This window comes from Hevea brasiliensis, chromosome 15 (genome assembly GCF_030052815.1).
Source record: "Hevea brasiliensis isolate MT/VB/25A 57/8 chromosome 15, ASM3005281v1, whole genome shotgun sequence".
NCBI classification, from domain to species: Eukaryota; Viridiplantae; Streptophyta; class Magnoliopsida; order Malpighiales; family Euphorbiaceae; genus Hevea; species Hevea brasiliensis.
This window is the reverse complement of record NC_079507.1, coordinates 69439774-69452876: the sequence shown is the minus strand read 5'-3', so window position 1 is coordinate 69452876 and position 13103 is coordinate 69439774. Positions and strand designations below refer to the sequence as shown.

The 13103-nt window shown below is 30.4% G+C and overlaps 1 protein-coding gene across 1 annotated transcript in view; it reads right to left on the bottom strand.

Moving 5' to 3' along the window:
• LOC110636224 (uncharacterized) overlaps positions 1-11390 on the bottom strand; it is a 34417-nt gene extending 23027 nt beyond the window's left edge. Inside the window, exons 1-10 of the mRNA XM_021785837.2 lie at positions 11231-11390; positions 10985-11107; positions 8505-8662; positions 7815-7859; positions 4619-4697; positions 4278-4351; positions 3160-3266; positions 1310-1495; positions 486-689; positions 88-301 (exon numbers count right to left, since the gene is read on the bottom strand). Coding sequence (XP_021641529.2) covers positions 88-301; positions 486-689; positions 1310-1495; positions 3160-3266; positions 4278-4351; positions 4619-4697; positions 7815-7859; positions 8505-8662; positions 10985-11107; positions 11231-11299 — 1259 coding nt within the window. The 5' untranslated portion in view covers positions 11300-11390. The remainder of the gene's footprint in view (positions 1-87; positions 302-485; positions 690-1309; positions 1496-3159; positions 3267-4277; positions 4352-4618; positions 4698-7814; positions 7860-8504; positions 8663-10984; positions 11108-11230) is intronic.
• Positions 11391-13103: the final 1713 nt, after the last annotated feature.

Genomic DNA, 13103 nt, shown 5'->3' with positions numbered 1-13103 from the left:
CCAAAACACATCTGTCAGAATGAAGAAGAGCAGACAGTAGAAAGAAAATGGCACAAAAAAACCAAACTATTTCAAAGGATGCAATACCTTGAGTTCCTCAATGCAAAAACTGGAGTCCACTGCAACAAACAGCTGGAGATAGTAGACATGTCATTGAAACTTTTGAGCCCATCAAGAATGCATAGCATTAACTGCAGAATCTTGTCAACAATTTCAGAATTGTCTTGTCCCACCACAATGCTAGAAGGGACAATAAACTTCTGAACAAATGACCTTACTCGTTCAATCATTGGCTGGTAATCTGTACAATATAATAGAAGCATTTAAGTCCATAAAAAAATTATTTTTAGTATACGTTTATCCTCATCTTTCTTATTTTTAGTATGCATATCTCTATTCTAACAGGTATATAAATGTGATTTCAAACACAATAAACAACTTCAAGAGAGTAATGGAACCAAATCTTGAACAATATTATTGCTCACCAGAAATTTTCATCCCATTATTGATCTGGACAGTTGATATAAGCAGTGACAAAAGGCAACTTAGATGCCGGTAGTCTTCATCATTTACAGAGTCATCTATTCTGTTATATAAGCAATTCCACATCAAATTTAACTCTTTTGGTTCTAGATCTTCACATAATCTTTTAAAGGTAGCAGTGAGAACTTCAATAACTGTGTCCACGCCTGAAAAAGAGAGAAGCACAATCTCACAAAAATACCCAACAACTATAAATAATCACACGAGGGGCAAAAGGCATACAACAAAAAAATTTAGTAATCATATACAAAATAATTAAAACGAAAAATAAGCATTGCAGGTACTTGGACTAAACATAGGGCACCAGCTTTTGACATCAGAAAGTATTCATATTTTTGGCCTAGTAAAAAATTATCAGCCAACATTAGTTTGCTCTACTTTGGATAATTAGATTGAGTTAAAAAAGATATATTTTTTATTTAATTTCCTTTATTTCTGATCCTATGCACGGCTCAGCAGAGGAAAAAATATTTTAAACCCTAGACATGCATACTGATTTTCTGAAAAAATAAATAGGGTAGAAATTGAGGCAAATTGTATAGGAAAAAACAATAATTAATTACTGAAAATATTGTTCAGAATATGAAATAAGAAAATATTCCCTCCAGGACACTGGCAAACATGAAATCAAGAAGAATCAAATTTATATGATAAAGTGGATCAAAGTGGAGAATGATTGTCTAAGCATACAGCAGTAACAAAGCATGCAAATTGAAATAGAATTGAACTGTAAAAAGTCAAAGCCAATCTTAGAAAGAGAACCTGCCTTGGTTGAACTTATCACCACCAATATTAAATGTAGAATTTTCCGTCAATAGCTGCAATACCCAATCTGCTCTTGAATGAAATTTCGATGAGGGCCCTCTCATAATATGATAAAGTAAAACAATGACTCCAGATTTTCGAGCAGGCAATGGTTTATTCACTATTTCAAACATGATCTTTCTAATGCCTGCAATTCAAGGCACAAATCATTCACTTGAGAATAAACTCAAATTTGACACCACATGAACCAAGAAAAAACTACAGCAGGAATATCAGATAAGCAAAGACACCAATGAAGACCATTGCAAAACACAGAAACAATTGTTTATTTCTTCCAATCAAATGCAACGGCATAAAATCCTACATTCTTCCCTGAGTTTGAGATGTGATGTTGGCACCATCATGCTACAATATCTTCGGCACAAATAAACTTAAAAGCACCTCTTAGGAATAGATAAAGCAATTCCATAATCACATGTAGTCAAGTAGAAATAGAGAGAGAAAAGGAAGTTTACAAACCCACCTGCTGTCGAGGAAAACTAAAGGGAAAAAAAAAGGCTGTGACATCAATTCTATAACAAGTAACAACACAATAAGTTAGCACAATAAAAACTATTATACATGTCCTATAGAGTTCTTGTAGCAATTTAAGAAAATAAACTTCTCAATTTTAGAAAGTACTATTTCACAAAGGGCCTTCTGTCTTCCAAGAAGAAACTATAAGAATATCCGTCATGGTTTTAAATAACAACTGTTATGTTACAGGTTTTGGGGGGTACCGTTACTAATATCCCCTTTAAATAACAGTGGAAAAAAACTGTAATGAGTACCGGCCATTACCAGCTGTTAATGAGTAACGGCTGTTACCCACATGGGCAAATAGGTATTCTTTTTATGTGGCACAACAAGGCAAAGATCCTTCTTCTTCCAATTTTAACACCTTTCCATTTGTTTCTCTCAAATTTTCTCGCACATCTTCATTTCTTGAGCTAAGATTTTCATTTAGTAAAGGTTTATTTGAAGCAAAGGAAAGCAATTAATCTACACTTCTATATCCACTTTCGCCCAACCCATTCAGGATCCTACTGCAATGAGCCACACTCCATAGTCCATATGCCCATTCAAGATCCTAGTTATTTTAATTTCAATCTGATTAATGCTAATAATATCTAAGAATGAAGGATTTAATATCTTTATTGATGTATTTATGCTTATCATTTAGTTGTGTATCTTAGTTTTAATTATATCTTTACATATCTATTCATTTCACAAATGTTGCAAATTTTTCAAAAAATTTTGCAAGCGATAGGTCATTACTGTTACATGCCTATTTTGTTGCTTGCAATCGCGATTAGGAACGCAGGTGTAACTGTGATTTAAATCCATTTCCCTCCCCAATAAAACTTAAACACAGATCAAAAGCAATAGCATAACTTAACAAGCAAACAATGAGTTTTCCAAGTATGATTAAGAATCAATAAGCACTCATCAACTATAAATTCTTACGACTTGAGACCAACAAAGATTAATCAAAATTCACAACTTCAGATATTACTTCCTCAACTATGGCATTTCAAGCTTTACTGAAGATCCATGCCAAAATATATAAAGCATACCAACTACAAATAAATAAAACGCACCTAATAAACCAAATTTGGTATAGCATGTGGACTATGGAGCAATATGGAGCAATGAATTCATGCATGCATCACATTAAACACACAAAAATACTTCATATATTAACATGCAGAATAGGTTTCTTTTTTTTTTTTTTTTCCATTTTTCCTGTCAAGGGCAGCCAATGCAAGTAGATTGAGGAAATGAAATAGAAAACCCACAGTATTATCATACCTTTTCTAAGTTGCTCTTTAGGAGCATTTCTTAGCAAGAATGATGTTGCGTCCGCCATAAATTCTTGTATGTACCACTCTGGGTAGTATCTTAATTTTATTGTCACCCTTCAAAAAAATATATAAATATAGATATATAAATATACATCCAGCTATAGAAGTGTACAAATAAATGTACACAAGATTGTGTTTGCACAAGCACACTCACATATGCACATGCACACATTCACAAATTATTGAACACAGAACAACAACATCCCTCAGCAAGCCTAGTACCCCAGCTTTATCTAGTTGAAACACAAAAGTGTCATTGTAGAACCATCAATTCCCAATTTTCATAGCACGAAAGACGGAAGAGAAAATAGGAGAAGGTGAAGAAGAACAGTTCAAGGAAAAATAGGAAGAATAACCTCACGTAAGAAAAAAAAACTAAGAACTTAATAGAAACAGCTTCTGAATTTCTTTTTACCTTAATAGAAACAGTTTCTGAATTTCTTTTACCTTGGCTACATCATGGACACACAATTTCTCTCTTAAAATGGACCTAGGATAAAATCTATAACAGTATTCACTCTCTCCATTACTGTTTTAGCACTGTACTTGAGAATCTCTTAGGTTGGTCTTCTACAATCTATTCACATTAGAAGTTATTATAAAACTACCATGGTGCTTGTAACAGATGAATTAAACAAGCTTTTATGGAATTTGTTTGCAATTTCATTCATGTCATGTTCACCATCATAAAAGGTGTTTAACAATTTCAGTTCTATGAATTCAATTAATTTGAGACAAGTGCCATCCAAAATTGATATTCACTAGGGGACAATTTCTAGAGCACCTAAGTTACAAAATTAATTGGACTAGAATACCCTTTGCTGTTCCAAAACAACAACTCAATATTCAGGGAAAAAAACATTGAATTTAATTCCTCAATTACCCAAACATAATAATGAGTTGAATTCAACTGAATTCTAGGAACTAATATACAGCATATCAAACAAAAACATTGCCAAATAGAATGTACAAAATGTTTCACCATTCAACCAGTAAAATGACAGAAGATTCCAGAAGCTGATTCAACAAAATATGAAGTCATCGAAATTACCATATCATACTTACTTGAGCACATGTACAACATCCTTCACAAGATATTTTTGCAAATACATCAGAATATGAGACCATGATTTAAAAATCTGCAAAAAGAGGACAAACTTTGAGTTCATATACATTTATATATATATATATATATATATATATATATATATAGATAGATAGATCATTGAGAAGGTATAACCATGGTTTCCATGAAGTTGTACACATTAACAACTTCATGGAAACCATGGTTATATCTGCTCAATGATCTATATATATATATATATATATATAAGTGGAATCTACACATTAAAATATATATAAGTGGAATCTACACATTAACAACTTCATGGAAACCATGGTTACACCTGCTCAATGATCTCTGGCTCCCTATCAGCACCGCTTTTGAGAAGAGAGTAAAATGAATCAGCAATCCTAGGCAAAAAGCTGGCAAATCCCAACAATACAGATTCAACAAGTCAAAAATAGAAGAAATAAAAAAAAAAAATTAATAAGCAACAACACCACAAAGTTGACATGGAACAGCATTCATAACAATAATCTTTCCAAAACTTTGAATCTGCATCCTATTCTACAAACAAATGAGAAGCATAATAAGTTAAATGGAAACAAGAGGGAAACACTCCAAAAATCTAAATCCCTCTTTGACTGACCAAGAGCCCAAAAAGGAAAATTTAAAAAAAAATATTATAAGGAACACCAGCACAAAACTTTTATTTTTCTAACTGCAACCACATATAAAGAAGGGAAAAGATAAATAGAGAGAGAGAGAGAGAGAGAGAGACTAAGGAGAGAGAGAAAAAGGATATAAGAGTTGACCAAGCATTGACACGAACACCAAAGACAACTCACATACTGAGCACACATCTAGAGCATTTCCATAACTACTCTTAAGACAAGCATTCATAAAATGGCTGGATGTGAGAAGAAAGCAACTACTCTTGCTTAAATAAAGTATTTATTTCGTACTTTTATTTCAACAAAGTAATTGTGATACCTTTCTGACATAATTCATATATAGGAATACACCACTGTGCATTCACAGGCTTTACTGCTGTCTTTAGTGAAAAAAGAAAACCAGTAGCAAATAATTTCCAGGTTATGCTTTTATAAATTCCTGAGAAAGTTTAAATAGGCCCTCTTATTTGTAACCCTCACCTATATTGAGTTCTCAAGGATTCTCTCCATTACTGTTTTGATTTATATGATATGAGAGGACTACACTAGTGCATAACTGGAGTACAAAATAAATTTATAAATAAAAGGATTATTGGACCAAAGAATCTAAAACTTTTAGGATATTAAAAAAATCTAAAACTTTTAGAATATTCATGATTGTAGCCAAAACTTTTTTTGTGTGTGTATTATAGCCAAATCTTAGTCAGTTGTCATGAATGTGGCCAAGGAGACTAAATTGAATTTGAGAAAGTAATAGTAAATTACAATATGATCCCTAAAGTTTTATTTGAATAACAAAATAGTCCATTGATTTAAAATTTATATTTAAATATTTTTTATTTATTATTTAAAATATATTTTATATCCATTTTTAATTGAAATTTTATACTAAAAAAATTATTTTTATTGATTAAAATATATTTTAATATAATAAACAATTTGAAAATTACATAATAATAAAGTAATAACAAAATATCACACTGTAAAATTTTTTTGTAGTTGTCAATTACACAAAGTAATCACATTGTAATAGAACAATTTTTTATATAACAATAAAGTCCACTAATTTAAAATGTATTTTTTTTTTCAGTTGTCAATTACACAAATTTTTTTCCGGTCATCATTTTATTGTCAAGTATATTAATCTTATTAATCTGATGAACAATTAATATGATTTTAGAAAGATTAACAATTATTTTTAGTTACAAAATTTCGGACAGTTTTGATGATCGATTGTATGACTTATGCACAGTCTATAACTTTAAAAATGACTATTTTATTATAATGTGATTACTTTGCGTAATTGACAACCCAAAAAAATTTTACAGTGCAATTATTTTGTAATTACTTTATTATTGTATAATTTGTGAATTTTTTATTATATTAAAATATATTTTAATCAATAAAGTTAATTTTTAGTATTTAATTTCAATTAAAAATAAATATAAAATATATTTTATATTATAAATATATTATATATAATAAATAAATAATATTTAAATATAAACTTTAAATTAATTGACTATTTTGTTAATCAAATAAAACTTTAGGAACTATATTGTAATTTACTGTTACTTTCTCAAATTCAATTTAGTCGCTTTGGCTAAAATTGTAATAACTAACTAAGATTCAACTATAATGCATACAACAAAAAAGTTTTTGCCACAATCGTGAATACCCTTAAAGTTTTGGATTTTTTTGTCCAACAGACCTAAATAAAACATGAAAATTTTTCACTTTGTTTGGGAAACAAAGGAAGGAAGGAAGTGAAGAAGGTGGACAGGGAAAATATGGGAAAGCTTCATGCATTTATTTTTCTACTCTTATTTGGATGGGAGGAAAATAAGGGAAGGATTCTCACATTTTCTCACCACTCATTTTCCATTTTCTTCCCAAATTGAAGAGAATCAAATCATATGGGCCCAAAGTAAAATTATACTTATTTTCTTTCTTTGGCTATTTTCCTCTGTTCCCAAGGGCCCACATGATTTGATTCTCTTCCCAAACATGGGAAATCACTTTCTTCTCATATTTTGCCCTCATGTTCCCAAACAAATGGTTCAAGTTTTTGTCACATGAATGGTAAGTGCAGATCAACTAACAAAAGTTTGCTAATGTAAACTTCTCTTCCCCCATGATGACAATTTTTGACGCTCATACATACACTCAAACAATAAAACCATCCAAAAGAGATGGTTGTTCACTCCATACATTAATTCACAAAAAATAAAACACTCAACTGAACTAAATCTTAATCCCAAAGTAAATCAAGCAAGCCATATGAATATTTTCCCAACATGGTTTAGGGCTACGTCTTCTAAAAAATTTATTGCCAGTAATGCTTTCTCATTGCTTCCCCCTAACCCATTCTATGTTTGCCCCTCACTTTCTTCTTTCATTAAAAAAAAGGAAAATTATAATTAAAAGAAGCCCTTGTACAAGTATTTGTAAAAATAGGAAAATGAATTTACTATAGGGCATATTAATCCAATATACCTCCTCCGTCCCATAAAAATAGGTCTACTTCTAGTTTACATAGTTTAAGAAAACACAGTTAATATCGATAAAGTAATAAATTTTGTTAGTCTTTTCATAATTTACCCTCCACTCATATTACTCCATTAAAAATTAAATGACTCATGATACTAAATTATTCTTTGAACTAATGAATTTTAATTTTTCAATGCATATAAAATAAGGGCATATTAGTAAACTAATAAATAAACTGCCATTTCAAAGAGAAAGTGGCTTATAGTTTGGGACAGATGAAAAGGAAAGTGAGACTATCTTTTTGGAACAAAGGAGTATGAAATATTTTAGAGGAAAGAAATTCAATAACAGCCACCTAGAGGTGAAAAAACTCACGAGATGAAATCCTCTAACAGATCTCTAGATAGACTTGCAGTTAACCTGCAGAAAAGAAACACACTACATGAGCTGCAATAAACAGATGCAGAAAAGAAAAAATGTCGTACAAAGTACAAACATATAAGAAAAAAAAAATCATGACAAGTGACATGCCCATTAAAAAAATAAATGCAAAGGAAGAAATGAAAGAATTTCACAGTGCATTGAGTAACAGCTAAACAACTAGTCTCAAAACTCCAAACTCGGAATATCGTAACATATGCAAAGAAACTATCCTATCTCAACAAAATCTGAGAAGATGTTTATTTAATAATGCTATCAAACAATTAGGTAATCACATTCAACATGAAAGCATAATTTTCCTTGCAAGAAGGGACAATGAGATAAACATAGTTTTTAAAAAAGCCAAAAGGCTTCCTTATATGGGCTTTAAAAAAACTGAGATATTCATGATATACTGAGGAAATTCAATGCCATACCGGCTATCTACATCAATACTTAGGTTATACTCAAAAGCACAAATTGTTTATATCATATGAAGAAAATAGTGCCACCACAAATTATCAAATCTGAATAAACTAAATTATTCAAACAATGAGAAAGGTGCAGAAATGACACAGCAAAAATAAGGCTCATTCACAAAGAAAAAAATACATTAGGCATTTAGCAGGACAAAGAGTCGCATACCGAAGAATAGGCTCAAGCGACAGCCGTGCTTTCAATTGCAATCTAGAAAGAAGTTCTGACAAAATTGATTCTTTGTGTAATAGCACTAAAGGTAATGTCTGTACCAAGGGCATCATCTTCTCATAAAACGAGATGAAGTCCTCTGCAGTATTCAACTCCTGTATTTTGACACCATATAAATTGTGAAGGGGATGAAACCAGATACCACATAGTCAACACTCAGCAGGTGCTTAGAGTCCTTTTGAACTTATAAAACTGTATGCATACCCCTTGTGCTTTGCAAGTGCAGCTCAAGCAACAAATATTACAAGATTGGTATAAAAAGGCCTAGTTGATATCAATTATGGGAAAGCAGATCTAACCAAATAAAAACTATAAACATGCATATGGTAAAAAATTTAGTGTCAATAAATTAAAAATCTCAATATTAAAAATATCACCGCTCCACCAGCCCCCTTTAGCTTCAAAGAATGGTACCAACCATAGCATAAGAAGTTCCCTGACACAACCAAACTAAAATCACACCAAAATAAATCGAGTTGCAAGGGCTAAAACTTTCTTCTGACAATTTAATTTTCTCCCACAATTTTTTTTTTTTTTTTGAGGATTTTTTTTAAATCCTACCTTTCCTGCCAAAAATCTCAAAGAATGGTCAAGGACATCATCTGTCCCTTTAAAAAATGAGTCCTAACAGAGCACCCATGCATGAAGCACCACCATCAAAATCTATTCTGCCTACAAATAATAATGATCTGGAAACTTATTTGGAGCAAATGTATGTGAGTGTCAATTTTCCCACAAAAATTCAATTTTGGCAGCTCATAGATTTTCTTCTTTCTTGGAAACCAAAAATTGCTTCTAAAAGAAAAGGCTGAAAGTTGTATGTCCATGATTATAAAGCATTGTAATTTCTGGAACTTTTTGTGAAAAACAAACACTTGGTTTACTTGACTTGCAACTAGAATTTTCTAACAGTTAGTCCTAAGATTTTTCATTTTCAACTCAACTCAACTAAGCCTTTATCTCAAAAATTTAGAGTCGGCTATATGGATTCTCTTTATCCACTCTAAACGATTTTGGGTTAAATACTCGGAAATGTGTAATGCTTCTAGGTCATGTTGTACTACTCTCCTCCAAGTCGGTTTAGGTCTACCCCTTCTTCTCTTTCTATCCTCTACCCTAATGTGCTCTACTTGTCTAACCGGCGCCTCCGTATGTCTACGCTTCACATGACAAACCACCCCAATCTCCCTTCTCTCAACTTATCCTCAATTGGTACCACTCCTACCTTTTCTCTAATACTCTCATTAAGGACTTTACCTAGTTTAGTATGACCACTCATCCACCTTAACATTCTCATCTCCGCAACTCTTATCTTAGACACATACGACTCTTTCAGTGCCCAACACTCACTACCGTATAACATGGCCGGTCGTATGGCTGTACGGTAAAATTGTCCTTTCAACTTATTGGAAATCTTGCGATCACATAAAACTCCCGTTACACGTCTCCACTTCAATCATCCGACTTTAATCCTATGACTATCATCCTCCTCACATCCCCCATTTACTTAAAGGACTGAGCCGAGATATTTAAAGTGATTACTTTGAGACAGTATCACTCCATCCAAACTAACTACTTCCCTATCACCAGTTTGGCTTTCACTGAACTTGCAATGCATTTATTCTTTCTTCGTTCTACTTAACTTAAAGCTCTTTGACTCTAGAGTACTTCTCCAAAGCTCTAACTTTCTATTAACTCCTTCTTGCGTCTCATCTATCAGAACTATATCATCCGCAAACATCAAGCACCAAGGGATACTCTCTTGTATATGTTTCGTTAATTCATCTAAAACTAATGTAAAAAGGTAAGGGCTTACAGCTGAACCTTGGTGTAATCCAACTGAGATAAGAAAATCTCTTGTGTCCCCTCCCACTGTGCGCACAATAGTAGTTGCTCCTTTACACATGTCTTTCATTTTCAAGTCAAGCAAATTCTTTTATATTTATTGTGGGGTTGTTAGAATCACTTAATTATAGCTGAAACTCAAAATTGTAATTTCAATTTTAAATTTCATACATAGGAAATGAATTATATTCTGAACTCTAGCATTTGCATTATACAAATAAGTATAGTTGACACTAATATTTCTATGGAAATCATAGCTATACCAACCTCCCACAACAAGAATTACAATGATAATGATTATGAATTCTCACAAAATGACAACCATATCACAGTGTCAAGTTAAAAAATAAAAAAATTAAAAAAAAACTTCTCAATCTCCAGAAATTTGACAGCCACAATCAAATTACTACAATCAAACAATCCAATCAAATACTCAATGAAAATATTTCCCTGTAATCCATAACTATTCATTGCAAAATTAGATAACTTGTGAAATGACTGAATTTCAGTTTCCATAAACCAAAAGATCCCAAAAACCAAGTAAAACAAAGACATTATTGAGAAAAGCATACCCTCCATTCTACGAGGTAATCCCGGAAAAAAGAAGAACCCTCAGATGGCTCAGGCTTAATTTTATCAAGGCTTCGATATACATCAATCTCAACTTCTTCTATTCTCTGGGAGAAAGTCTTGAACTGGACATAGCAAACCAATTCAATTAATTACGAATAGACAAATAAATAAATGAGCAAATATTGCCAATCATAATACACACAGATTCATGCATGTTCTATAATTTATAAGGAGGGAGAACGTACAACGAAGCGGCGGCGACCGGGGGATTTGTTCAGTGACTTGACCCCCACAGCATGCAACGGCGTGGCCATGGTAAAGTCTCTTCTTGAACTGAATTGATATAGGGTTGGAGAGCTCGAAGCTTGATAGCGTTAAAACCCCCGACTTAAACCCCTTCTCTGCTTTATTTCATTATATCACAATGCGGCACCGACCTGACAAGTGGACATCGATCTGGGTCCGGTGGTTTGGCATGATTTGGGCTTTTATGCATGGAATTGGGTTGAGCTCGGTTAGTAATGGTCTTTGAATCGTTGTTTCTAATAGACCAGGCCTAACGCTGGTTCAGAATTAAAATTGATCAAATCAGTTGAAATTGAATCAAAATGAAACCGGCATTTTCATTTAAAATTTTCATTTTAATATATATATATATTGAATTTCTATCAGATCAAACCTAAATTGAGACCAAAATTAAAATCTTAATCGAATCTTTGAGATTCACTTCCAATTCCGATAGCCGGGTCTGGTTTCTAAGTCATCTCTCCTCAATTATGTCCATGATCCGAGATCGAAATCAATTAAAATCAATTAAATTAAAATTAATTAAAAAATACTAATGATTTTTGAATCACATTGTAATCGATTGATCCATTCTGGGTCCTTCGAATTTAATATATATATATATTATTATTGAGTTATATCCACTGCTATATTTTATATTGGATATTTAATTTATTTTTTATTATTTTTAAGTCAATATTATTAAAATAAATAATAGTATCATATAATGTAATAAAGTAAACTATAATTTAGTCAGTAAAATTTCATTAAATCTACATTTTAATTTATATATTTTTAAAATTAAATAATTTAATTATTAACATTTTAATAAACATACGAATTAATCTCTACTATTAAATTTATCGCTAATTCTCTATTAAATTTAATAAAAATATCAAAATACATTAATTTTATTATCAAGTCAAAAATAATTTAGCTATAAATTTTCTTTTATTAATAATTTAGTCAAAATATTTTTAAAATATAGGTCTCGTTAAATTAAAAAAAATAATTGAAATTGTAATTATTAAGAATATAAATCGATTACTTTAAGATCCTTAAAGATTTTAGTTAATTATAAAGTCATTCATATATTTTACAAATAGATACTCATAAAAGATACTTATTTATAAATAAGCCATCATAATTTTTATAAATTTCTGTTCTGTTTTAATATTATATATATGTGTGTGAGATATGTATAAATTTGTAATATTTTCATGTATCGTATTATATTATTATATATAAGAAAATGAAAAATAAAATATGAATCCCAACCCAAATGGTTAATAAAATAAAATCATAATAGCTAAATTATTTTTAGATTGAAAATAAAGTTAGTGGTATTTTGATATTTTTATTAAATTTAATAGAGAATTAACAATTATCATAGTATCAGATAATAATTTATAAGTTAATTAAAATATCAATAACTAAATTATTTAATTTTAAAAATATATAAACTAAATTATATATTTAACAAAACCTCGAAGATTAAAAATTATCAATAAAATAAAATATCATTTGAAAAAAATATACATATTAATGATATTTTTAATTACTTTTGTTATAATTAATAATTATTTAATTAAAATTCTAAATATATGAAGTAATTTATATAATTATTCAAAAATTAATAATTAAATTATTTTATTTTAAAGTAATAAGGATTAAAACTATAAATCTATTCAAATGTCAAAAATTAAATCACAATTTAGTCAATTTAATAATTCACCTTCACATAAATTTAATAAAGCCACGTAATATCAAATAAATATATTTTACATTATTTTATAAATAATTTATTTATCATATATCATCAATATTAAATGA